The sequence below is a fragment of the Loxodonta africana genome, chromosome 19, assembly GCF_030014295.1.
Source record: "Loxodonta africana isolate mLoxAfr1 chromosome 19, mLoxAfr1.hap2, whole genome shotgun sequence".
Classification (NCBI taxonomy): Eukaryota; Metazoa; Chordata; class Mammalia; order Proboscidea; family Elephantidae; genus Loxodonta; species Loxodonta africana.
In genome coordinates, this window is record NC_087360.1 from 14,826,630 (window position 1) to 14,851,402 (window position 24,773).

At 45.8% G+C, this 24,773-nt stretch overlaps 1 protein-coding gene across 2 annotated transcripts in view; it reads right to left on the reverse strand.

The window, feature by feature from the left end:
- NOS1 (nitric oxide synthase 1) overlaps positions 1-24,773 on the reverse strand; it is a 97,759-nt gene that overhangs the window by 7,727 nt on the left and 65,259 nt on the right. The window contains exons 16-23 of one of the 2 annotated variants that reach the window (XM_023559459.2): positions 23,527-23,628; positions 20,827-20,943; positions 13,829-14,003; positions 13,309-13,447; positions 12,481-12,559; positions 5,424-5,617; positions 3,543-3,712; positions 191-401 (exon numbers count right to left, since the gene is read on the reverse strand). In XM_023559459.2, the coding sequence (XP_023415227.1) occupies positions 191-401; positions 3,543-3,712; positions 5,424-5,617; positions 12,481-12,559; positions 13,309-13,447; positions 13,829-14,003; positions 20,827-20,943; positions 23,527-23,628 (1,187 nt within the window). The remainder of the gene's footprint in view (positions 1-190; positions 402-3,542; positions 3,713-5,423; positions 5,618-12,480; positions 12,560-13,308; positions 13,448-13,828; positions 14,004-20,826; positions 20,944-23,526; positions 23,629-24,773) is intronic. The other variant, XM_064272263.1, reaches the window with a different exon arrangement.

Sequence of the window (24,773 nt, forward strand, 5' to 3'; positions counted from 1 at the left end):
TAATGCACAGCACTGGCTCTGCCTACAGGGATAGGTTGCCTCATCTGCTTCTTCCCTCGGTTTCCTAGTTTTGGGGTTGGAGCTTCTCCCAGGGATTTGGGATTTGGCCTGTGGGCAGTAGTTCTGGCAGATCTGCAGAGGTCCCTTGGGGGCAATGCAGACAGGGAGGCTCTCCCAGGTCTCTGCCCACCTTGGGTACGGTAGGAGACGATGGCCACAGTGAGGTGCACCTCATCCGGGTACATGTCTGGGGAGGAGCTGATGGAGTAGTAGCGTGGCTGCAGCAGAGATAGCTGGGTCAGGAGCAGAGTGGTGGGCATCTGGATGGACGAGAACTCTTCCAGTACCTCCACGATGGTGGGGTTCTTGCCCCACTTCCATTCCTCATACTCCTGCAAACCCTGTGCCAAGGAGAGAGACAGAGGAGAGCTGCAACTCCACTCCTGGTACTTATTTCCAAAGAAGGCTTAGCAACTTGCAACTCTTGAAATGTTTCTTCTGGTGTTTATTTTCATGTTTCTGAATAATACACACTCACCGAATTAGCCTCTTTCTTGCTGTCCACCATGCCAATCCCTTCTCCTGGATAGCAGAAGAAAGCTAAACCACCCTTTGCTTGGGATTTGCTTACTGGGAAGAAGCTGTCAATGGGAGAAGCCTGGGTGGTCCTTCTGGGTAGGAGTCTTCCTGAGCTAGGCTTTGCGGCAGTTTGGGGTAGACAAATCCTTGGTTTCTAAGCCAGGGTGGTAGAAGGTGTGTTTGATTCACCCTGCCGTCTGAGACTTCCTAACAGTTATACCTACCAGTCCTTTGGATCAGAAAAGATACCATATTTAAGCCAAGACACTGAGATTCTTTGTTTCTTTTTCCTCTAAGGATAAGCCAAGATGGAACTAATGGAAGATCAAGGATTTCAAAGGAAGGAGGAAAATGAATTAGAATATCAGTTTCTACTGTGGCCAGACAAATTCAAGACTCAAGGAGGTCACTCTAGTTCTGTCGGGTCTTAGTTAGAACAAAGGGAGACAGTCAGGACTAACCAAAGTGGACTAGCCAATATGGCAATGGTCTTGCAAATAGGAAAATGGTGCTCTTTCCTCAAGGCTGCTACCTACTGGAGAGCTGTTGTAATAACTATACAATTCTCCAAAGACTATTGGTGAAAGGCACCCCCTAGGGTTGTACAAAGGGGTCCCTGGGTGGCACAAATGGTTAAGTGCATGGCTACTAACTGGAAGGTTAGTGGTTTGAATCCACTCAGAGGCACCTCAAGACCAGTTAATATGACTATTATTCAAATTTATACACCAACTACTAATGTCAAAGATGAGGAACTGAGGATTTTTATCAACTTGAAGTCTGAAATTGATCAAACATGCAATCAAGATGAATTGATAATTACTGGTAACAGGAATGCAAAAACTGGAAACAAAGAAGAAGAAGGATCGGTAGTTGGAAAACACGGCCTTGGTGACAGAAATGACACTGGAGATCGCATGATAGAATTTTGCAAGTCTACATTAAGAGTAACTATATATATGGAGCTCACCGGATGGAAAACAGAAATAAAATTGACTACATCTGTGGAAAGAGATGATGGAAAAGTTCAGTACCATCAGTCAGAACAGGGATGGGGACCGACTGCAGAACAGACCATCAATTGCTCATACAAGCTCAAGCTGAAGCTGAAGAAAATTAAAGCAAGTCCATGAGAACCAAAATACAACCTTGAGTATATCCCACCTGAATTTGGAGACCATCTCAAGAACAGATTGATGCATTGAACACTAATGACCGAAGACCAGACAAGTTGTGGGGTGACATCAAGGATACCATACATAAAGAAAGCAAAAGGTTATTAAAAAGACAGGAAAGACCAAAATGGATGTCAGAAGAGACTCTGAAACTGCTCTTGAACGTATAGTAGCTAAGGAGAATGGAAGAAATGATGAAGTAAAAGAGCTAACAGAAGATTTCAAAGGGTGGCTCAAGAAGACAAGGTAAAATATTACAATGAAATGTGCAAAGACCTGGAGTTAGAAAACCAAAAGGGAAGAACACACTTGGCATTTCGCAAGCTGAAAGAACTGAAGGAAAAATTCAAATGTCAAGTTGCAATTTTGAAGGACTGTATGGGCAAAATACTGAATGGCGCAGGAAGCATCAAAAGAAGATGGAAGGAATACACAGAGTCACTGTACCAAAAAGAATTGGTCAACGTCCAGCCACTTGAGGACATACCATGTGATCAAGAACTGATGGTATTGAAGGAAGAAATCCAAACTGCACCAAAGGCAGTGGCGAAAAACAAGGTTCCAGGAATTGATGGACTATCAATTGAGATGGTTCAACAAATGGACCCAGTGCTGGAGGCGCTCATTTGTCTATACCAAGAAATTTGGAAGACAGCTACCTGGCCAACCAACTAGAAGAGAGCCATATTTGTGCCCATTCCAGAGGAAGGTTATCCAACAGATCTGGGGCATCAGGATCAGAGGGAAGCTCATTAACAACCTGCGATATGCAGATGACACAATCTTGTTTGTGAAATCGAAGATGACTAGAGGCACTTACTGATGAAGAGCTAAGGCTATGGCCTTCAGTATGGATTACACTTCAACATAAAGAAAACAAAAATCCTTACAACTGGACCAATAAACAACATCATGATAAAAGAAGAAAAGATTGAAGTGGTCAAGGATTTCATTTTACTTGGATCCATAATCAACATCCATGGAAGCAGCAAAGAAATCAAAGGACGTTTTGCATTGGGCAAATCTGCTGCAAAAGACCTCTTTAAAGTGTTGAAAAGCAAAGATGTCACTTGGGGACTAAGGTGCCCCTGACCCAAGCCATGGGTATTTTCAACCACCTTATATGCATGGGAAGGCTGGACAATGAATAAGGAAGACCAAAGAAGAATTGATACCTTTGAATTATGGTATTGGCAAAGAATATTGAATATACCATGGACTGCCAAAAGAAAGAACAAATCTGTCTTGGAAGAAGTACAGCCAGAGTGCTTCTTGGAGGCGAGGATGGTGAGACCTTGTCTCATATACTTTGGACATGTCATCAGGAGGGATCAGTTCCTGAAAAAGGACATCATTATGGTGAGACTCTGTCTCATGTACTCTGGGCTCGTTATCAGGAGGGATCAGTCCCTGGAGAAGGACATCATGCTTGGTAAGGCAGAGGGTCAGCAAAAAAGAGGAAGACCCTTAGTGAGATGGACTGATGTAGTTGCTGCAATGATGGGCTCAAACACAGCAATGATTGTAAGGATGGCGCAGGACCAGACAGTGTTTCGTTCTGTTGTACATAGGATCGCTGTGAGTCAGAACTGACTCGATGGCACCCAACAATAACAACAGAGGCACTTCAGAAGAAAGGCCTGGTGATTTACTTCAAAAAGTTTATAGCCATTGAACACCCGATGGAGTGTGGTTCTACTCTGATACACATGGGGTCACTATGAGCCATAGTTGACCGGAAGGCAACTTTTTTTTTTTAATTGGGTTGTACAAGGCCCAGGGACCCACCTTGCTGAGGACCAGCAGACGCTGCTTCTCCTTCTCGCTGGTGGCCAGGGAGGCAAACAGCTGCAGCTGCAAGGGCGTTGGTGGCGTGGTGATGTCCAGGTAGTACTTGAAGGCCTGGAATACGGTGCAGGGTGGGAGGCGGTGCTCGTCTGTCCAGTTACTGATGACACCTGTGGAGGTACAATGGCCATGGGGACCAGGTGGGCAAAGGCAAATCTGAGCTCCAAGGGCTTGGGTGCAAGAAGCAAGTCTGGTCCTGGAACAAAGGGTGGGCTGGTGACCAGGACTGTCCTAGAGTCAAGCAACCACTCAGCTCTCCACCTTCCACACCCTGAGCCCACATCCAGGAGCCAGCCTGGTTCTCGGATCCTGCGTCTACACCCAGGTCCCAGGGACTGTGTGGTTACCTCATGTGTGCAAGTGGCGTATCCAAAAATCAATTAGGTAAACTGGTCCAAAAATAAAAAAAAAAGAAAAGAGGAGAATAAATATTAAAATAGCATGAGCTGTTCCACTGGCATTCTATGTAGTAAGGCCCCAGGTCGGCACAGGACATGAGTCTATTTTGAGTCTGTCTGACCACTCACGGTGTCAGTGGGAGCGGCATTCTAGAGTGTAAAAATGACAAATATGTCTGACACTTATCTGTTGTTGTTAGTTGCCGTCCAGTCGATTCCGACTCATGGCAACCCCATGTGTGCAGAGTAGAACTGCTCTGTAGGATTTTCAAGGCTGTGACTTTACAGAAGCAGATCACCAGGCCTCTGGGTGGGATTGAACAGCCAACCTCTCGGCTAGTAGTCGTGCACTTAACCATTTTCACCGCCCAGGGGCCCCAACAATTACCTAGCACTTTCTATACTTCAAGTACTGGGCTCAGCACTTTATAATATCAACTCGCTTAACCCTTATGACAGCCTTAGGTGGTAGGTGGTGTTACTACCCTCATTTTATAGACAACAAAAATGGAAGCACAGGGAGCTTAAGGAACTTGCTCAAAGTCACACAGCTCATAAGGGTGAAGTCAGTCAGTCTGGCTCCAAACCTTGTTCTAACTACTACACTGCATGTTCTCTGTGTGTTTCTCATCCAACATGGCGTCCAAGCACAAGCCTCTACTTGATCATCAAGGGCTCAATCCAAGACAGGAAACTCAGTTTCAACACTGGAGGAAAACCTAGCTGGGATGGATTTATTAAGAGAGGTATGTTTCTTCAAAGTGGTGCCTTCCTAAGGGCTTTTCTGTAGGGCTTGGCTGCATATTCTTTTTTACATTCTGCCCTGACTTCAGCCCCTGATACCTTCATCAAGGTGATATGTCACTGTATCAAGGGTTGCCACGTAAGGCCACTATATTCTCTTACACCTGATGCCTGAGCTCACCTGCTCCTACTGAGATGAAGCATTCAGACCATTTGGTTCTGAAAGTACCTGAATGTCAATGTCAGGGATGGTTACTTCAACAGGTTGGGACTTGCTCTAATGAGGTCAACACTGTGAGTTCAATCCCATTGAGCTTCATACAGTACTTTTTGATTCAAGGAGGAGTAGGGTGGGACTTCAGTGGCTATCAGTGCGGTGGTGGTGATGAAGGAAGCAAGAAAAGTGGCCACTGCTAACATCAATTCCTAGCTGATGATGCAGGTGAGGGAAGACAGGTGATTAGTCAGTGATGTCCTGGTATCATGGACATTTACTTGGCCAACTGGTTCAAGGTTGTTCAGTCATGAGAAAGGGCAAGCCTTCAATCTCATAAGCTGGAGGGATGGACACACACTCTCCGCCCTGGGCTGGGGTTTGGGAAGAACTGGTCTCCTCTTCCCCAAACTCCTACTCCCTATGGAACTCCCTGAAGAAGGGAAGGGGCCCCCTGGGAGTTACCCAAAGCTGTGTTCCGCTCCTCCAGCAGCTCCACCTTTACCAGCTGGTTGGTAGGGGGTGCATCCTCCAGCCGCTCAATCAGGGCATTCACCAGGTCCTCGTGGTTGCCGGGGAAGACACCCAGGTGGTCTCCAGGCTGGTACTGCAGCTCCTGATTCCCATTCGTGTGGAGCCGCACGAAAATGGTGGATCGGCTGAAGGGAAAGGCCAAGGGAAAAATAGGACGGGGGCCACCAGCCACTGCCCTCCTTACTTTGTGTGTCCTTGTTGGTCCAATTCTCCTCCTTCCATTCTGGTGGAGGCCCATGCCCACCAGGCTTCTGCCCATCATTCTGCACCATGGTTTTTATCACGGTCACTTAAGAGCCACTCACTGCAAATCCAACAGCCGTGCCCAGTGCCCAGCTTCATCATCAAAGCAGCATTGGGCATCCCTGTCCACTCCCTCCTTCTTGACTCTCTTTCTCTCTTGGGTTCTAGCATCCCAGGCTTTCACGATCACCTCTCTGGCTACTCCTTTGGCTAGTTCCTTCTCTCCCCAAACTCTCGACATTGGCACCTCCCCCAGGATCAGTCCTCATACCTCTTTGTTTTTCTACCTTCCTGTCCCTGCTTTGGAAACCCTGGTGGCACTGTAGTTAAGAGTTCAGCTGCTAACCTAAAGGCCAGCAATTGAAATGCACCAGGTGCTCCTCAGAAACCCTATGGGGCAGTTCTACTCTATCCTACAGGGTTGCTAGGAGTCGACTTGACAGCAATGGGTTTTTGGTTGGCCCCTGCTTTATTTTTCTCCATAGCACTTAACGCCGTCTGTCCCACCGTGTAGTTGACTTTGTTATACGGGCAGTCCCTGGGTTACGAATGTCTGACTTACAGAAACTTGTACTTAAGAACAGGCTGCCATAAAACTCATACTAAAAATCTGAGTTAAATACAATGGTAACCTAATGAATGCACATACTACTTTGTGATGCTTATGAAAACATGGCATGGTTTCAAAGTGTTTCTGAAGTGTTTTATATGCGTACCAAACCAAACTGGCCATTGAGTCGATTCTGACTCATAGTGACCCTATAGGACAGAAGAGAGCTGTCCCATGGGGTTTCCAATGGTTCGAACTTCCGACCTTTTGGTTAACAGCTGACCTGTTAACCACTGTGCCACCAGGGCTCCTTTATATGCATAGAAAGGTAAAATACATACTATATATTAAGACAAACATTCGATTAACTGATGCTAAATAAGAACCATGTGTTCCTGACCAAACTTACCTACAAATTTGACTTAAAGACAGACTTAGGAACAGATCTCATTTGTAACTTGGGGACTGCCTGTATAGTTTATGGTCTGTGTCCCCCCAGGACAATGTAAGCTCCAGGAGGTCAGGGGATTTGTGCTTTTTTTCACTGCTCTATCCCCTTGTGCCTAGAACCCACCATGACACATAGTAGCCGCTCAAAAGATGTTTGTTGGAAAAAGAACCTCAGGCTCCTCAGGATATCCAGCTGCAGGGACAGGTCTGTTCTCAGTACCTGACCGGGATGCTCTCAGGAATCCTGGCCCCAGTAGAGTTATAGGCACTTTCCCCGATCTGTGAAATTCCATCTCTTCTAGGAATTCCAAGCTCCACCCCACATCTGCAACCAGAGCCCCTCAGATTGTGACGGTGAAGGGAAACAGATGTGGCCTTAAGCTCAGGTTCCTGGTACGCACAAACCCACTGCTGTTACAAAAATTGAACCATGCGTCTAAACAAACATAAAATCCACGGAGAAACTCATTTAGGCTTGCCGGGTTGTGCCCTTTTGTGTTGATTTTTGTGCTTCTACAGCCAGAGAGCTGTGCTAACACAGATGGCTTCAAGAACGAATTCTCAGAATTCATATTCTAAGCCTGTTCTTCCAGTTTTAGTATAGATACGCTGGATTTCATGTCATACCTGGAAACTTGGGGATCCATTACGCTTGGGTAAATCAAATAAATCATTTGCACTCTGAGTTAAATTTGCATTTCAGATCTGCTTTTCCTTCACTGCCAACTGGTTTTCTGATGATAGAGACACTTGATATTCCACATGAAGTTTCTTCATTCTCGGTGGTATGTAAATCACGAATGAAGAGTCCAATGGGGCTTGCTATTTAAAGGAGTTTTTTTGGCACAACCAAGAGTCCTTTTGTGCTGCAAATAGCCGCCATGATTAAAAATACTTGTGCTGGCATATTTTTGGGGGGTGTCAAGTATTTTCTTAAAGCAAGGCACCCCTGTCCTTGCCAGGGTAGGAAACATGGTGACCTGAATTGTGAATGGCTGAATCAGGGTCTGGGGTCCCACCTCTCTTCCCTGGGCCCTCTCTGGTCTAGTGATCCTGTCAGTTGTGTGGTTTTCTACAACTCTGTCCTATCTTTTGGTCCCTGGGGAACAAAGACATCAATCCCTCCCTGCAGGCCCCAGGAAGGGAATTAGCAAAGGCTAGACACCAGCAGGGGGCACTGTGGGGCTGCTCATTTGGGAAAGACCTTTTAGAAGGTCTGTGAATCAATTCCCGCTTTCTCCCGGATCATCACGATTTCTTTCAGAAGTATATTTGCCTCTGTTCTTTTGGCCGGTGCAAAATAGAAATGCAGAGGCCTCCAACTTGCTGAGCTGGCTCATGCTCACAGCCACATCCTCCAGTCCCCTTGGAAGTAGGAGAAGGTGGTTGGGCAGATAAGGGGTGGGAAAGGCTTGCCTGGGATGTTAGCTGGCAGGGGAGCTCCAAGGTGGGTCCAGGCTCTGCCATGCTGGGAATTTAACCAAGGGGACTTTCTAAGCTGCTGACCGGGTGTGGTTCGCTGAGCTGAAACCCCAGCAAGGCATGGTCACTTGACCCCAGGGCACCTTGATGGGGCAGCCTTGATGCTTCACAGAGCAGCTGATTCTCCTGCCCCTGGGACACTGGCCTGGGGACCAGCTGTCTGAAATCTCAGCTCCCCTGAGGGGTTCTAGTGTAGGATTTTCTGAACATTTCCTTTCTTAAAACCTGGAATACACAGGGGCAGGTTGAGAAGTACTGGGGGAGGGGAAAGAGGACAGTCCAGGCCTACAGTAGCCATCTGGGCTCTCTGTACCTCTTGCCCCACAGCAGATCCCTGCCTGTGATATATTTACATCCACAAAGCCTTGAAAACCCTATGGAGCACAGTTCTACTCTGACACACACAGGGTCGCCATGAGTTGGAATTGACACGATGGCAACTAACGACAAACTGAACCATCTCTCTCTCACACACACACATACTCACATACTTGGCAGTAGTTCAATGACAGATTCACAGATGAAAGAACAGTTCGCTAACATCCAGCATTAAAAAAATACAAAAATTTAGCTAACGGTTATTCTGCAATAAAAACAGTAAACACTGTCAGCCATGAGCAGTTTGAGTTAACAAGGTACTTTCAGTCAACAAATTTGTATTGTCAGGCACTGCTCTAGGCACTGGTAAGAGGGTGATGAATAAGACCAGAAAGTGCCCTACTCTCACTGAGAAGTAAGTTAAAAAGCTTTCAGATCGAGCTGGCGATGTGGGTAGGTGGGCGGTGATGGGCTGGGGTAGTGGGTTAAGTCAGAGAGGATGGTCAGTCAGGGAAGGCCTCTCTGGTGGTATGCCAGCGGGGCAGAGACCTGAACGATGAGAAGGAGTTGGAATACAAAGATTTGGCAGAGGGACCAGCAAGTGCAAAGATCCTGGGGTAGGATTAAGCACGGCATGTTCAAGGAAGTTCAAGAAGGCTTGAGTGGCTGGAGAGTGGCCAACACAGGGGTGAGCGGTAGGAGAAGGGGGTCAGAGAACTGTGTAGGGCCCAGATCTGCCATGGCAAGGAGTTTGGTAGTTTCTTTAAGTCCAGTGGGAAGCCTGGGACACACCTGGAGGGTGTTAAGCTGGGGAGTTAAGCTTTAATTTACATTCTAAAAAGACTAACTACTGTGCACAACATGGACCTTTAAGACAAAAGCTAAGAAACAAAGCAACAAATTAGGTGGCCAGAGGAGTCACCCAGACCAGAGATGATTGTGGCTTCCCTCGGTGGGGTGGCAGGTGTGGACCAAGCCCACAGCACCAGCTGAGAGAATGGATGTGCAGAGTGTGGGAAAGAGAGGCTGGAGAGAAGCAATTTTATCAGAGGGGAGATGAGACTTAAGAGTTATGTCCCATCGAGAACTCTCCGCTATAATGTCCCGCCACTCTCCAAACATCCCAGGGTTCAGTGCCCCTCCTGCACTTCCGCCCCTGCCGTTCCCTCTTCTATTCTCTATGCCTGTCTAACGCCTACCAGAACCGGTCTGTGGAGTTGACCCTGACTCATGGCAAGCCCCTTGTGTGTCAGAGTAAAACAGTGCTCCCTAGGGTTTTCAGTGGCTGGTCGTTTTGGAAGATCACCAGGTTTTCTTCTGAGGCATCCCTGGGTGGGCTCAAACCTCCAACCTTTTGGTTAGCGAGAGCATATTAAAACCATTCGCACCACCCAGGGATATCTAAAATCTACCCCTGCCTTTGAGGCTCATCTGAAGCTCTATGATCTCCCACGTCCTTGTGACTTCTAGGACTTATTATATGCGCTCCACCCACCCATTAGCGCTCCTACACTTTCCTCTGTATCCTTGGCTAATTGTTCTGTGTCCCTCAGAACATTTACTTCCTGAACAAGTGACTGCGGTCACTTTTGTCTTTAGATTTGCAAGGATAACCCTCAAATGGCTGTCTATTCCCTCTTAAGCACTCTGCCTGCAGTTAAGTGTCTCTGGTGGGGGTGATGTGTGATATCTTGGTTATCGTCTCCTCGACCAAACAGCCAGACCTGGGCAGGAGACCTTGGAAGAGTGCTATGCTTTTTCACTCTATCAACCTGTTTTTCTTCTTCGTCTTTTTAAAATAAACCTTATAAACCTGGAAATGGTATTAAGGCCCAAAATAGGTAGCGCTACTGAGCACGCTTTTAAGGAGATAAACACTTAGGTACAATCTGGTGCTTTTTGTGCCAACCCATAACTGATTTTAACACTATGTTCCAGTTCCTAACCTTGTTCAGAGTATTCTCTTGTAAGTCACTTTTTCCTTTCAGGTTAGAGTCACGCGCCCTTCCCAGAGGTGGACAGGGGGCTGATTCTGGGTCTTTGGTCCAACTTAGCATCAAAACACTGACAAGTTTCCTTGCTGCTTATGTAGTATGGTTTAGGGAGTAATTTCTGTAACCTGGTCTTTCACAGTTTGCTGCTGGAAGAAATTTCCAGTAGGTTCTTAGTCCCTTCTCTTCCAATGCTACTTCAGACACACCTTTCCATAGGGCAAAAATGGGAAATAAAATATGTATTTCAGAGAGAGTCCCTCTACGTAACAGAGATCTTTCCAGTAGCTGTCGAGTCACCTTTGACTCACGGCAACCCCATGCGTGTCGGGGTAGAACTGTGCTCCATAGTTATCAATGGTTGATTTTTTTGGAAAGAGATCAGCAGGCCTTTCTTCCGAGGCACCCCGGGTGGACTCCAACCACCAACTTTTCGATTAGCAGCCAAGCACGTTAACAGTTTGCACTGCCCAGTGACTCCAACATAAACATTCGTAGCTTTTCTTGACGTCATTCCCATTTTGTAGGTAAGTAAGCTGGGGCTCGGAGCACTTGACTGACTCACCCAAGGCCATATAGCTAGTGCGTGGCAGAGTTCAGTTGGACCCAGGGCTCTCGAGCTCAAGAGCCCACCCTTTGTACCATGCCAAGCAAAGAATCAAGATTTTAAAAGATCTTCGTGGGCTGTAACTGTGAGGGAAAGAGATTCTGTCCAACAGGGATCACTGCAAAGACCTTCCTTAGTGGGGAAAGAATTACTTATACAAGCAGAGGGTTGGACAAGCCTGGGTGGATCAAGGTGAAAAGTCTCGGATATCTGAGAGCAGCAGGGCTGCAAGTCTGAAGGTAGAGCGTGGGCAGCATGGCTATTAGAATTACACCTGCAATCTCGGGCGTGATTAGTGTGACCTGTTCAGATAGGGGATGGTAATAATAAATAGCCCCAGTGCACTTGGCTGTGATCACACAACCTCCAATGCACTGTGGCCAGGACTGGTAATGACATTTCCAACAGGGGGGAGTGTGTCCTTTTGCTAAAGCAAAAGGCTTGGGAAAGCAGGTCTTAGGAAGAACGCTTAAAAGAATCAGGATGTGGGAGATTGGCCAAAGTCCTTGGCTCTTTGCAGGTCTCTCATTTGGAAGAATTAAATTTGTTTTGGGTGTCATCAGGGAGTATAACTGGTATTGAAACGAAGGTCTAGGGAGACGTGCTTTGGTTCAATATTAAGATTATCGCTAACAATTAGGACTTCAACAAACAATGTGGGCTCTTTTATGAGGTAATGAACCTCCCGACATCCCAAAGGAATTTAAGTAGAGTCCGAGTGGCTATTTTTCAGACTTCCATAGCAGAATTATCCACAGTGAGGAAATGCTTGGACCAAGTGATTTCTCACTTAGATTCAAACGTACAGTGCACATTAGCAATCCTACAAAGCACGGACCACTGTAAACAATTATCCATACGACCTTTCTCTTTTCCCTTTCCGCAATGATTGCTACTATCTCTTTTTTTCCATTCTTCCAGGTCAGAGCTTGGCAAAGGGAAGCCCAGAAATATTCCAGAGAATTCAGGAATATTCAGGAAACCCAAATGCTACAAGCCAGAAAAGGGGTCTGTCACTTTACAAAAAAAAAAAAAAAGTTGCCATTGAGTTGACTCTGGCTCCTGGCGACCCCAAGTGTATGAGAGTGGAACTGTGCAGCATCGGGTTTTCAATGATTGATTTTTCAGAAGTAAATTGCCCGGTCTTTCTTATAAGGCACCCTGGGTGGACTCGAACTGCCAGCCTTTCCATTTAGCAGCCAACCAAACGTGTGCACCACCCAGGAATTTCACAACGGCTGGCAATACGAATCCAGTCCTTGGAGTCAATAAGGACTTCCTCTCTGAGAAGGAGGTGGCATCTGGGAGCAGACAAGAGTAACCCTGAGTGAACCAAGGTGTTCCTACCTGGATTTAGGACTCTGAAGGTTTTGACGGCTCAGGAGTCGAGCAGCTGAGACCCGCTTTTTGTGAACACTGGATAGACCTGTGGGGAATAAAGTTACAGTTCTTCTGAGATGAGGTTATACAACTGTCAGGAAAAACTCCCCAGCCCAGGGTCCTCTATCCATACTTTCACTGTTCTTCTGAGTAAAGAGATACAAGAGGAGGGGTGAGGCAGGCTTTGGTTGGGGTGTGTGGGGTTGCTGCGGTTAATGCAGAACAGAAAGAAAATTTGGCAGAATTCTCGCCTTCCATGCAGGAGACCCAGGTTCGATTCCTGGCCAGTGCACCCTGTGCACAGCCACCACCCATCTGTTACTGGAGGCTTGTGTGTAGCTATGACACTGAACAGGTTTCATCAGAGCTTCCAAACTCAGGAAGACTAGGAAGAAAGGGCTGGTCATCTACTTCTGAAAATCAGCCAATGAAAACCCTATGGATCACAACGGTCTGAACCACAACAGATCATGGAGATGGTGCAGGACTGGACAGCATTCCGTTCCATGGTGCATGGGGTCACCATGAGATGGGGGCCAACTCGATGGCAGCTAACAAGTTGAAAAGAGGATGGTTCAAAGTTACAAACCATACTGCTGGAAAGAGAAATTTCTAAGCATGCCTTTTCCTGAGGGTGGGGTGGTAGCACACTATTCGTTTTGGGAGGAATACACTAAAGGGAGACCAAAGCAATGAAGCCCTCCATCTCTAAGCACCTTTGGAAGGTCAGATCTCCTGGCTGTCCTCTCTCCCCACTGTTATGAATGCCCCTCTAGGGAGGGTGCTGAGAGGTACCTTGTGTAAGTTCTGGAGCCTCAGCCACATAGGTGAGGCGGAATTTGTTCCTCTTCCAGCTGCGGTCATTGCTGATGAGGGAGTTGTTGGCCTTCTCGATGTTGACATCATCCCCCACGCAGAACACATCACAGGCTGCCTGTGGCACGCACAGGGCTTTCAGTGACCTCCTTTAGCCAAGAGGCGCCCTTCCCCAACAGCTCCGAGTCATGGAATGTGCATCCTTACCCACCTATCTATCTATCCACCCACCCTCGTATCCATCTACACAGTCACCATCCATCCATCCATCCATCCACCCATCTATCCACCCAGTCATTCATCCACCCACACACTCATCCGCTGGTTTCTGGGTGGAAAATGTATGTTTCGAGGCCACCCGAACATGTGTGAGTACTAACTGGGGGAAGTACCAGGGGGTCTCTCAAGTTCCTTCTATTTCTCAATGGTTTAGGTGCTCTGCCTTTGGGGGTGGTGGGGAGCACCCACTTGGGACTCTGAGATATGGGAAAACATTTACCTTGAAGACCTTCTTGGCCCAGGTCCTGAAAGCCTCTTCCTGCCCACAGAGTTCATCCCCCTCTCCCATCTTCAGGATCCTCTCCCCTCCTAGCTCTTCCAGGAGGGTGTCCACAGCATGTCCAAAGGCGCAGAAGTGAGGGTATGCCCGTGAGCCAAGGCCAAACACTGAGAACCTGCCAACAGGACAAGAGAAGTTCCGTACTAGGGGGCTTTATCTCCATAAGGTCCAAGCTCAGCCTGTGGTAGTCAGGGACCCCAAACCCATCTGTGGAAAGCCATCTTTAAATATGGGAGCCCCCGAGGCCTCATCGTCCTTCCTTTTAGTGTCTGCTAGGAGAAAATTCCCAATTAGAATTGGTTCTGAGCAGGACTACCACTCCCACCAGTTGCTGTCAATTTGGCTCCAAGTCATGGCAACTCCACGTGTGTCAGAGTAGAATTGTTCTCCACGTTGTTGTTGTTGTTAGGTGCCACTGAGTCGGTTCCGACTCACAGCAACCCTACGCACAACAGAATGAAACACTGCCCAGTCCTGCGCCATCCTTACAATCGTTGTTATGCTTGAGCTCACTGTTGCAGCCACTGTGTCAATCCATCTTGTTGAGGGTCTTCCTCTTTTCCGCTGACCCTGTACTCTGCCAAGCATGGTGTCCTTCTCCAGAGACTGATCCCTCCTGACAACATGTCCAAAGTATGTAAGATGCAGTCTAGCCATCCTTGCTTCTAAGGAGCATTCTGGTTGTACTTCTTCCAAGACAGATTTGTTCATTCTTTTGGCAGTTCATGGTATAGTCAATATTCTTCTCCAACACCACAATTCAAAGGCATCAATTCTTCTTCGGTCTTCCTTATTCATTGTCCAGCTTTCACATACATATGATGTGACTGAAAATACCATGGCTTGGGTCAGGCGCACCTTAGTCTTCAGGGTGACATCTTTGCTCTTCAACACTTTGAAGAGGTCCTTTGCAGCAGATTTGCCCAATGCAATGCATCTTTTGATTTCTTGACTGCTGCTTCCACGGCTCTTGATTGTGGATCCAAGTAAAATGAAATCCTTGACAACTTCAATCTTTTCTCCGTTTATCATGATGTTGCTCATTGGTCCAGCTGTGAGGATTTTTGTTTTCTTTATGTTGAGGTGTAATTCATACTGAAGGCTGTGGTCTTTGATCTTCATCAGTAAGTGCTTCAAGTCCTCTTCACTTTCAGCAAAGCAAGGTTGTGTCATCTGCATAACGCAGGTTGTTAATGAGTCTTTCTCCAATTCTGATGCCCCGTTCTTCATATAGTCCAGCTTCTTGTATTATCTGTTCAGCATACAGATTAAACAGGTATGGTGAAAGAATACAACCCTGATACACGCCTTTCCTGACTTTAAACCAATCAGTATCCCCTTGTTCTGTCCAAACAACTGACTCTTGATCTTTGTAAAGGTTCCTCATGAGCACAATTAAGTGTTCTGGAGTTCCCATTCTTTGCAGTGTTATCCATAGTTTGTTATGATCCACACAGTCGAATGCCTTTGCGTAGTCAATAAAACACAGATAAACATCCTTCTGGTATTCTCTGCTTTCAGCCAGGATCCATTAGACATCAGCAATGATATCCCTGGTTCCACGTCCTCTTCTGAAACTGGCCTGAATTTCTGGCAGTTCCCTGTCGATATACTGCTGCAGTCGTTTTTGAATGATCTTCAGTAAAATTCTGCATGCATGTGATATTAATGATATTGTTTTATAATTTCCACATTCAGTTGGATCACTTTCTTGGAAATAGGCATAAATATGGAACTCATCCAATCAGTTGGCCAGGAAGCTGTCTTCCACATTTCTTAGCATAGACGAGTGAGCACCTCCAGCATTGCATCTGTTTGTTGAAACATCTCAACTGATATTCCATCAATTCCTGGAGCCTTGTTTTTCGCCAATGCCTTCAGAGCAGCTTGGACTTCTTCCTTCAGTACCATCAGTTCCTGATCATATGCCACCTCTTGAAATGGTTGAATATCGACTAATTCTTTTTGGTATGATGACTCTGTGTATTCCTTCCATCTTCTTTTGATGCTTCCTGTGTCGTTTAATATTTTCCCCCTGGAATCCTTCACTATTGCAACTCGAGGCTTGAATTTTTTCTTGAGTTCTTTCAGCTTGATAAACACCGAGCGTGTTCTTCCGTTTTGGTTTTCCATCTCCAGCTCTTTGCACATGTCATTATAATACTTTGTCTTCTCGAGAGGCCCTTTGAAATCTTCTGTTCAGTTCTTTTACTTCATGAATTCTTCCTTTTGCTTTAGCTGCTTGATGCTTAAGAGCAAGTTTCAGAGTCTCCTCTGATGTCCATCTTGGTCTTTTCTTTCTTTCCTGTCTTTTCAATGACCTCTTGCTTTCTTCATGGATGATGTCCTTGATGTCATTCCACAACTCGTCAGGTCTTCAGTCACTAGTCTTCAATGCGTCAAATCTATTCTTGAGATGGTCTCTAAATTCAGGTGGGATGTACTCAAGGTCATATTTTGGCTCTCGTGGACTTGCTCTGCTTTTCTTCAGTTTCAGCTTGAACTTGCATATGAGCAATTGATGGTCTGTTCCACAGTCGGCCCCTGGCCTTGTTCTGACCGATGATATTGAGCTTTTGCATCACCTCTTTCCACAGATGTAGTCGATTTGATTTCTGTGTGTTCCATCTGGCGAGGTCCATGTGTATAGTCGCCGTTTATGTTGGTGAAAGAAGGGTATTTGCAATGAAGAAGTTGTTGGTCTTGCAAAATTCTATCATTCGATCTCCGGCATTGTTTCTGTCACCAAGGCCATATTTTCCAACTACTGATCCTTCTTCTTTGTTTCCAACTTTCGCATTCCAATCGCCAGTAATTATCAGTGCATCTTGATTCCGTGTTCGATCAATTTCAGACCTCAGCAGCTGATAAAAATCTTCTATTTCTTCATCTTTGGCCCTAGTGGTTCCTGCGTAAATTTGAATAATAGTATTAACTGGTCTTCCTTCTAGGCATATGGATATTATCCTATCACTGACGGCGTTGTACTTCAGGAGAGATCTTGAAACATTCTTTTTGACGATGAATGCAAGACCATTCCTCTTCGAGTTGTCATTTCCAGCATAGTAGACTATGTGATTGTCTGATTCCAAATGGCCAGTACCAGTCCATTTCAGCTCACTAGTGCCTAGGATATCGATGTTTATGCGTTCCATTTCATTTTTGATGATTTCCAGTTTCCCTAGATTCATACTTGGTACATTCCAGGTTCTGATTATTAATGGATGTTTGCAGCTGTTTCTTCTCATTTTGAGTTGTGCCACATCAGCAAATGAAGGTCCCGAAAGCTTTACTCCATCCACGTCATTAAGGTCGACTCTACTTTGAGGAGGCAGCTCTTCCCCAGTCATCTTTTGAGTGCCTTCCAACCTGGGGGGCTCATCTTCCAACACTATATCAGACGATGTTCCGCTGCTATTCATAAGGTTTTCACTGGCTAATGCTTTTCAGAAGTAGACTGCTGGGTCCTTCTTCCTAGTCTGTCTTTGTCTGGAAGCTCAGCTGAAACCTGTCCTCCATGGGTGACCCTGCTGGTATCTGAATACCGGTGGCATAGCTTCCAGCATCACAGCAACACACAAGCCCCCACAGTACGACAAACTGATAGACACGTGGGGGTTGTTCTCCATAGGGTTTTCAATAACAGATGCTTTAGAAGTACAGTAGACAGTCAGGCCTTTTTTCTGAGGTGCCTCTGGGTGGACTTGAACCTCCAACCTTCTGGTTAGCAGCCAAGTGGGTTAACTGTTTGTACTACTCAGGGGCTCCCCTGAGCCAGATGAATTGGGAGTAACAATGACCCGGAACCACTGGCTGTTTCTTGTGTGTGCCTTTCTAAACTGGACTAATGGGGGAAATTAGTCTAAGTTAGTAGAAGACTTGAATTTTACAAGTGATATAACTACATTAGTTTTAAATACAAAGATAATGAAAACGCAGTGGTCCTCGTGACCCATATTAATGAAGTGACCAGAAGGACTTTCATGTATACATCAAGTGTTGGTGTGTAAACAGGTTCTTCTACAAGGGAATGAAAGATTTATAGATATGTGGGCTCCACCCCTTGCAATATCTATGAAATTAATTTGCTTAACCAACTGTCTTTGTGTAATACCACCAAGAAAAACAGTAGCGTAGCCCCTGGTTGAACCAGCGAGGTGCAACTTAGCAAGATTTTTTTCCATGTTGAAGCGGGAACATTTTGTCTGAAGTATGGGAAGTGGGCGGCAGTGTCGCAGAAAGCCCGTCCTGTAAATTCAGAGTTCTACAGACATTTTGCCCCCCATTTCCATGGCTTGGTCCTGCCTGTGGCTTTAGACCTCTTTTGGGACAGGGGCTATAGGCTTATAAGCAGGATAAGCCTGCCTCACTTCTTTCCAAGGTCAGAGTATTCTGCTGTAGATTGTCATCTCAGATGAGTCAAGGCATGGAGCTATTTAACCTATTCCATATAGGGTCTGTCCTGTCCATGAGCAAGTCTTTTTCAGGATGATGGGGATAAGATGGCGACAGACTGAGATGGGGGATGAGGGAAAGAGGTGGCAAAGTTGGGAAAGAACCCTTCATCATTAGTGAATGAACTTGAGCTGGGTCAAGGTGCCTCACAGATGAACTGAAGGTTAACATGGGATACTATCTACTCCTTTTAAGTTCACACCCATGGTGTCTCGTCTCATTCTCTTCCTCCTTCCCACCCCCTTTTCCATTAGATCCAGGGCCTTTCCAATAGTGTGTGGGATTAGGCAGTGTTTTTCCTCATTATTCCTTAACCCACAATCTCTTGGATCTGGGTATCTCGCCTTTGGCTTACAGGGTAGTGGCCTTACAGGTAGAGAGAGGAGGTGAACCAGGTGTGGGTTGATTTGAGGGGTCCCAGGAAAGGTTATTCCTGCTCGAAAACATCCCCCCCTTTGCCTTAGCCTACACAGATTTGGAAACTCCTATCACTAGCGGTGTGGACAGCTGTGGTTCAGCGGTAGAATTCTTGCCTTCCATGTGGGAGATTCAGGTTTGATTCCCTGCCAATGCACTTCATGGGCAGCCACCACTCATCTGTCAGAGGAAGTTTGTGTGTTGCTATGATGCTGAACAGGTTTCAGCAGAGCTTCTAGACTAAGATGGACTGGGAAGAAGGGCTTGGCCATATGCTTCTGAAAATCAACCAATGAAAACGCTATAGATCACAACAGTCCCATCCACAGCTAGGAATGGGCACCATTCAGTTTCGTTGTATACAGTGTTGCCATGAGTTCGGGGGGCAATTCCACAGCAGTAAACAGTAATAAAAACATCACTAGTCATGCCAAGCGGTTGAGGCATTGTTTTTCAAACCTCTGTTATTTATGTTTATGATGTCCGCCATATTTGACTACCACTGATAGTATTATTTACTTATTAGTGCTCCTTAACTTGTTTTTAATTTATACTCATTAGTTCATCCGACTCAGCTCGTATTCACAGATGTGTTCACCAACAGATGGTTCAGGCAACGGATTTGTTAATTTGCTCCCTGATGGAGCTGAGATGGGCCTCACAATTACTACTAGGCTCACGTTTCCATCACATCTATCACCTTCTGATTTCAAAATTCCTCTGTGTAAGCCTCTAAACCAGAGCTGGCAAACTTCTTCCACGTGGTACCAGGCAGTAGGTATTTCAGGCTTTGTGGGCCAACAGGCAAAATCAAGGCTGTAATGCAGATACTTACATTAACAAGACAGGAAACCAAATTCCTGCACATTTTTTGGACAAAATTAAAACTATTCAATTCTTGTAATATAGATGGACTCATGAGAAGAACTGAATTCTTTTTTGGGGGGGGCAGTTAACATTTTGCTTCACTGGGGCTCAAAGGTAGTGTTTTCTATCATCAAATTGACTGCAAATGTTCACCGGGAGAAACCATTGTTAGCTCGTGGCCATATAAACATAGGCAGTGACGGGACTAGGTTTGGTCCATAGGTTGTAATTTGCAACCCCTGGCTCTAAGCCACGGTATATTTAATAAGGGAAAAAGGGGTCTAACTCTCAAACTCCAGAACTGACATTTCAACATTGACCTACAAGGTCTACATAAATACACTGATGAACACAATACATTAGCATCGAGGAATCCTGGGATCTATATTAGCTATGACCTATTGCTCTGAGCAGTTACGGAGAAGGTTCAATTAGCGAACGTCTGAGAGACTCCTGGAGGACTGAGAACTCTGCCTACATCAGAGAGCAGTATCCATGAAATCAAGGGTTTGATATCCTAGTTATCTTTCTTTCCAGATACCCATGAAACCGAGCATACAACTATTGAAACACAGAATAATTGTCCACGTACCACCTAAAATTATCTCACGGTATGTGAGTATACTTTGGAAAACATGGGGTTAGGCCAGTATTCTTCAAACTTGGATATATATTAGAATCAATTGGGGGGAATTTTTAAAAGCATAGCAATGCTTGAGCCTAATTCTAGACCAATTAAATCAAAATCTCTGGAGGTGGGGCTTAGTTATTGATTTATCACCAACAGCCCCAGGTGATTTTGATGAGCATCCAGGTTTGAGAACCACTGGGTCCTGGCAGGGTGTTTCCAGAAGCCTCTGTTGACTGCAAAGCATATCAATGGGGAAGGGCAACACATTGAGTAATTACCAGGGATTAACATCCTCCAGCACAAATAATGGGGTGAACCCTGGGTGATGAGTCTCTGAGGGAGAGTGCACAGGAAGGGTCAAGTATGGAGCATGGGCAGACCAGGTACGACACTTCAATGGGGAGGTTCCAGGCAGCCAGGGTGTAGTTGGTTATACGTAGCTGCTTATATTCCATGAATGGGCATGGAAAGTAGGATCTCCCCTCACCCAACAAAGAGCCCACTTTGCAACTAAGTTCAGCTCCGCAAGACCCTTAGTCTTTCCCAGCCCCATGGGTCCCTTGCTCACCTCACATTTGCTAGGGGTCCAGCACTCTCAAAGTTGTCTCTGAGGTCAGGCCCTTCGCCCAGTGATTTGCGGGAGTCTGAATAGGAGGAGACGCTATTGAATCGAACCTTGTAGCTCCTGCCAAAATGAAAGACAGCCTGTGAGCTCAGCTTGGAGCCCCCGCTGAGGTCGACACACCCAGTAGATCTTCAGATTACCAGCCATGGTTCTAGGACCTTCTTGTATGTGTTGAGTGCAAACCATAACACTCCTTTGGCTTTTTCTGGAATGTATCAATTTATCCACGCCTACCACAATGATGATAGCTCTCCATCCATACCTGATCCTACCCGTACTCAAAAGGTTTCTGATCACACTTGACTCAGGAAACTTGAGACCCAGTAAATCAAAGTAATTTGCTCAGTAAGAACTCAGGAATAGAACAGAGCATCTCCTAGCCATTAGACCATGCTTCCCTGCTTCCCAAATTTTAATGTGTGCAAGAATTACCCTGGGATCTTGTTAAAATGCAGATTCTGATTCAGCAGGTCTGGAGCAGGACTTGAGTTTCCGTGTTTCTAACAAGCCCCCAGGAGATGACGGAGGCAGTGGTGGTTCAGTGGTGGTGGAATTCTCACCTTCCATGTGGGAGACCTGGTTTCAGTTTCCTGGCCAATGCACCCCATGCTTATCACCCACTGTCTGTCAGCAGAAGCTTGCATGTTCCTACGATGCTGAACAGGTTTTAGAGGAGCTTCTGGACAAAGACAGACTAGGAAGAAAGGTCTGGTGATCTACTGCCAAAAATCAGCCAATGAACACTCTATGGACCACAACGGTCGGATCTTCAACCAATCATGGGAATGAGGCAGAACAGGGCAGCGTTTCATTCTGTTGTGTGTCAGGTTGCCACGAGCTGGGGGACCAACTTGACAGCAGCTAACAACGACATGACAATGCTGCTGGTCCCCAGATCTCCTTTTGAGCAGCTTAGAACTAGACTGAGTTGCCCAATACGGTGGCCATTAGTCGTTGTTGTTGGTAGATGCCGTACCAGTCAGTCCCATCGAGTCAGTTCTGACTCATGGTGACCCCACGTACAACAGAACAAAACACTGCCCAGTCCTGCATCATCCTTACAGTAGTTGCTATGTTTGAGTCCACTGTTGTAGCCACTGTGTCAATCCATCTCATTGAGGGTCTTTTTCATTTTTGCTGACCCTCTACTTTACCAAGCATGATATCCTTCTCTAGGGACTGTTCCCTCCTGATAACACATCCTAGCCTCACTACCCTTGCTTCTAAGGATCATTCTGGCTGTACTTTTTCCAAGAGAGATTAGTTTGTTCTTCTGACAGTCCATGGTATATTCAGTATTCTTCGCCAACACCGTAATTCAAAGGCATGGCTTCTTCTTTGGTCTTCCTTAATCATTGTCCAGCTTTGGCATGTATATGAATATACTATGGCTCGGGTCAGGCATACCTTAGCCCTCAAAGTGACACCTTTGCTTTTTACCACTTTTTAAAGAGGTCTTTTGCAGCAGATTTGCCCAATGGGACACGTCATTTGATTTCTTGACTGCTGCTTCCATGGGTGTTGATTGTAGATCCGAGTAAAATGAAATCCTTGACGACCTTAATCTTTCCTCCATTTATCATTTAACCATTAGCTACATATGGCTATTGAAATTAAATAAAAAATTTAGTTGTTCACTTACACTAGCCACATTTCAAGTGCTTAGTAGCTGGTGTGGCTAGTGGCTGCAATACCAGACAGCCCAGACACAGAATATCTACTTCATCACAGAAAGTTCTATTGGACAGCACTGACTACCCCATTCACCCTCTCCTCCCATAAAAGCTAGGCTTCTTACATGCTTCGAGTGTCTTCCAGCTGCAGTAGTAAACCAAAAATGTTTACCTGGCATGAAAAGAGACTGGATTTCTTAGTAAATTGTCTTTAAGGAGAAAAGAAATGTCTTTGGGACTCAAACCTCAGCATTAGACTTGGGACTCAAAATAAATCCAATTTCCCAGTTTTCCTCTAAAAGTGGTAAGTTTTGTTCCCAGACAAGAGCAAAAAAAAAAAAAAAAAAAAAAACCAACAAAAAATCAAAACTAAAAACTAAAACTCAACACACAAATCTGAGAGCAAAAGACAAAAAAAGGAAATTGCGCATTCTGGCAGCAGGGTTTCTAAGCTGGATGTTCTTCAAAGTTTTCGCTCCAGCGTTGGAAAAGTTCTAAATATATGCGCGTGTATTTTCTGCCCTAAAATAGTCTCACATTGAGTCACTTTGCCAAATAAGCCATGCAACATATCAGGGGATGGCTGGGCTGTTAGTGTGGGAGAGATGGTTGTGGGGGTAAAAAATAATAGCACGTGTATTTGTAGGAGGTGTTTGGTTTTCCCAAAGGCTTCCTTACTCGTGATTATCCTCCGATCTTCATAACAACCCTCAGAGGTGGTCAGACGAGAGATTACTTCTCCCCATTTGGCCGATGAGAAAGACTGAGGTCCGGAGAGGTCAAACAACTTGCTCAAGTTTGCTTAGTGAGTTAGTGGCATAGCCTGGGTTAGAACTCAGATCTCCTTGAGACCACATGGTGCCATGGCAGCCTGGGGATGATGGATGTGGCCTTGGATGCTTGGGCACTGAGCACATGTGTACATTCTAGCATACGCACACATGCACATACATGCACACACTCACTCTACCTGTGCCGGCTGTCACGGACTGCAGCCAGACCCTGGACTTCTGTGTCACCACTGGGGAAGGAAGGCCCTTTACGGGGAAAGAAACGCAAGGGTTCCGGGTACCTAGAGAGGAGAATGGATGGTGCCCTATCTCTCTCTCCCTGAAGGAGGGGTAAGGGGGAACGTACTGGGAGGCCACTCAAGGTGGGATGGGCAAGTGAGGACTAAGATGCCGAAGAAGGGTGCAGAACCAAGGCTGACCACAAGAGGCTCACTTACAGTCCACCCCTGGATATCAGATGCATGTGGCAACATGTGCTCAGCAAAAGAACACCAAAAGGGACTTTCTGTATAACACAGCCAATAAACACAGCCAGTTATGTCATGTGATGCTTAATTTTACACACTGGGGTTTGCTCCGTGCGGGAGGCAATGCTGTGTTGGACTCATTGAAAGGTGGCTGAGTGCATACAAGCCATATGTTCTATACTTTATGGGGGAATTTAAGGGCTTTTCAAGGGTAATTTTGACTATGGGTGTTTTTTCACCTTACAAAATACCTTTCAAACCCAACCCCCACCTTAGATGCAATTCCACTGTGAATATCTTTCGGCTGTAAGTATTTTTCACCTTAAAAACCAAAAAACCCAACCCGTTGCCACTGAGTCGACTGCAACTCACAGAGACCCTATAGGGCAGAGTAGAACTGCCCCACAGGGTTTCCAAGGAGAGGCTGATGGATTAAAACTGCAGACCTTTTGGTTAGCAGCTGAGCTCTCTTAACAACTGCGCCACCAGGGCTCCACGTTTTCACCTTAGGAGGCATCTAACCTTTCAAATTCATCCTCTATATTAGCAGTAACTCCACGATGAGCATCAGATAGAAAAGCTTGTAGGGAAAATAGTTTGCTTCACTGATTTTGAACGTAGGTCTCCAAAGGGGGGCAGAATCATAAGAGCTGATATTTACACAGTACTCTTAACTTTTCACAGGGCTCTTACATCTCTTTCCTAATTTGACCCTTAGAAAGTTAAGGCAGGTATTATGATCCCTATTTGACAGAAAAAGAAACTGAGGCACAGGGCTGTGAGGTTACTTAGGTAAGACCTACTAGTCAGGGGTTGAAATACTGGCCCTCGTGAGCTACTGACACCTGCCCGCCAGTTCAAAATCAGTCTCAAATGGACTTCAGGTTGCAACTACCATCCAGAACTTGAATGTGAATCTCAGCTGCCCAAAGACACTGTGACAATGGACGGGTCATTTA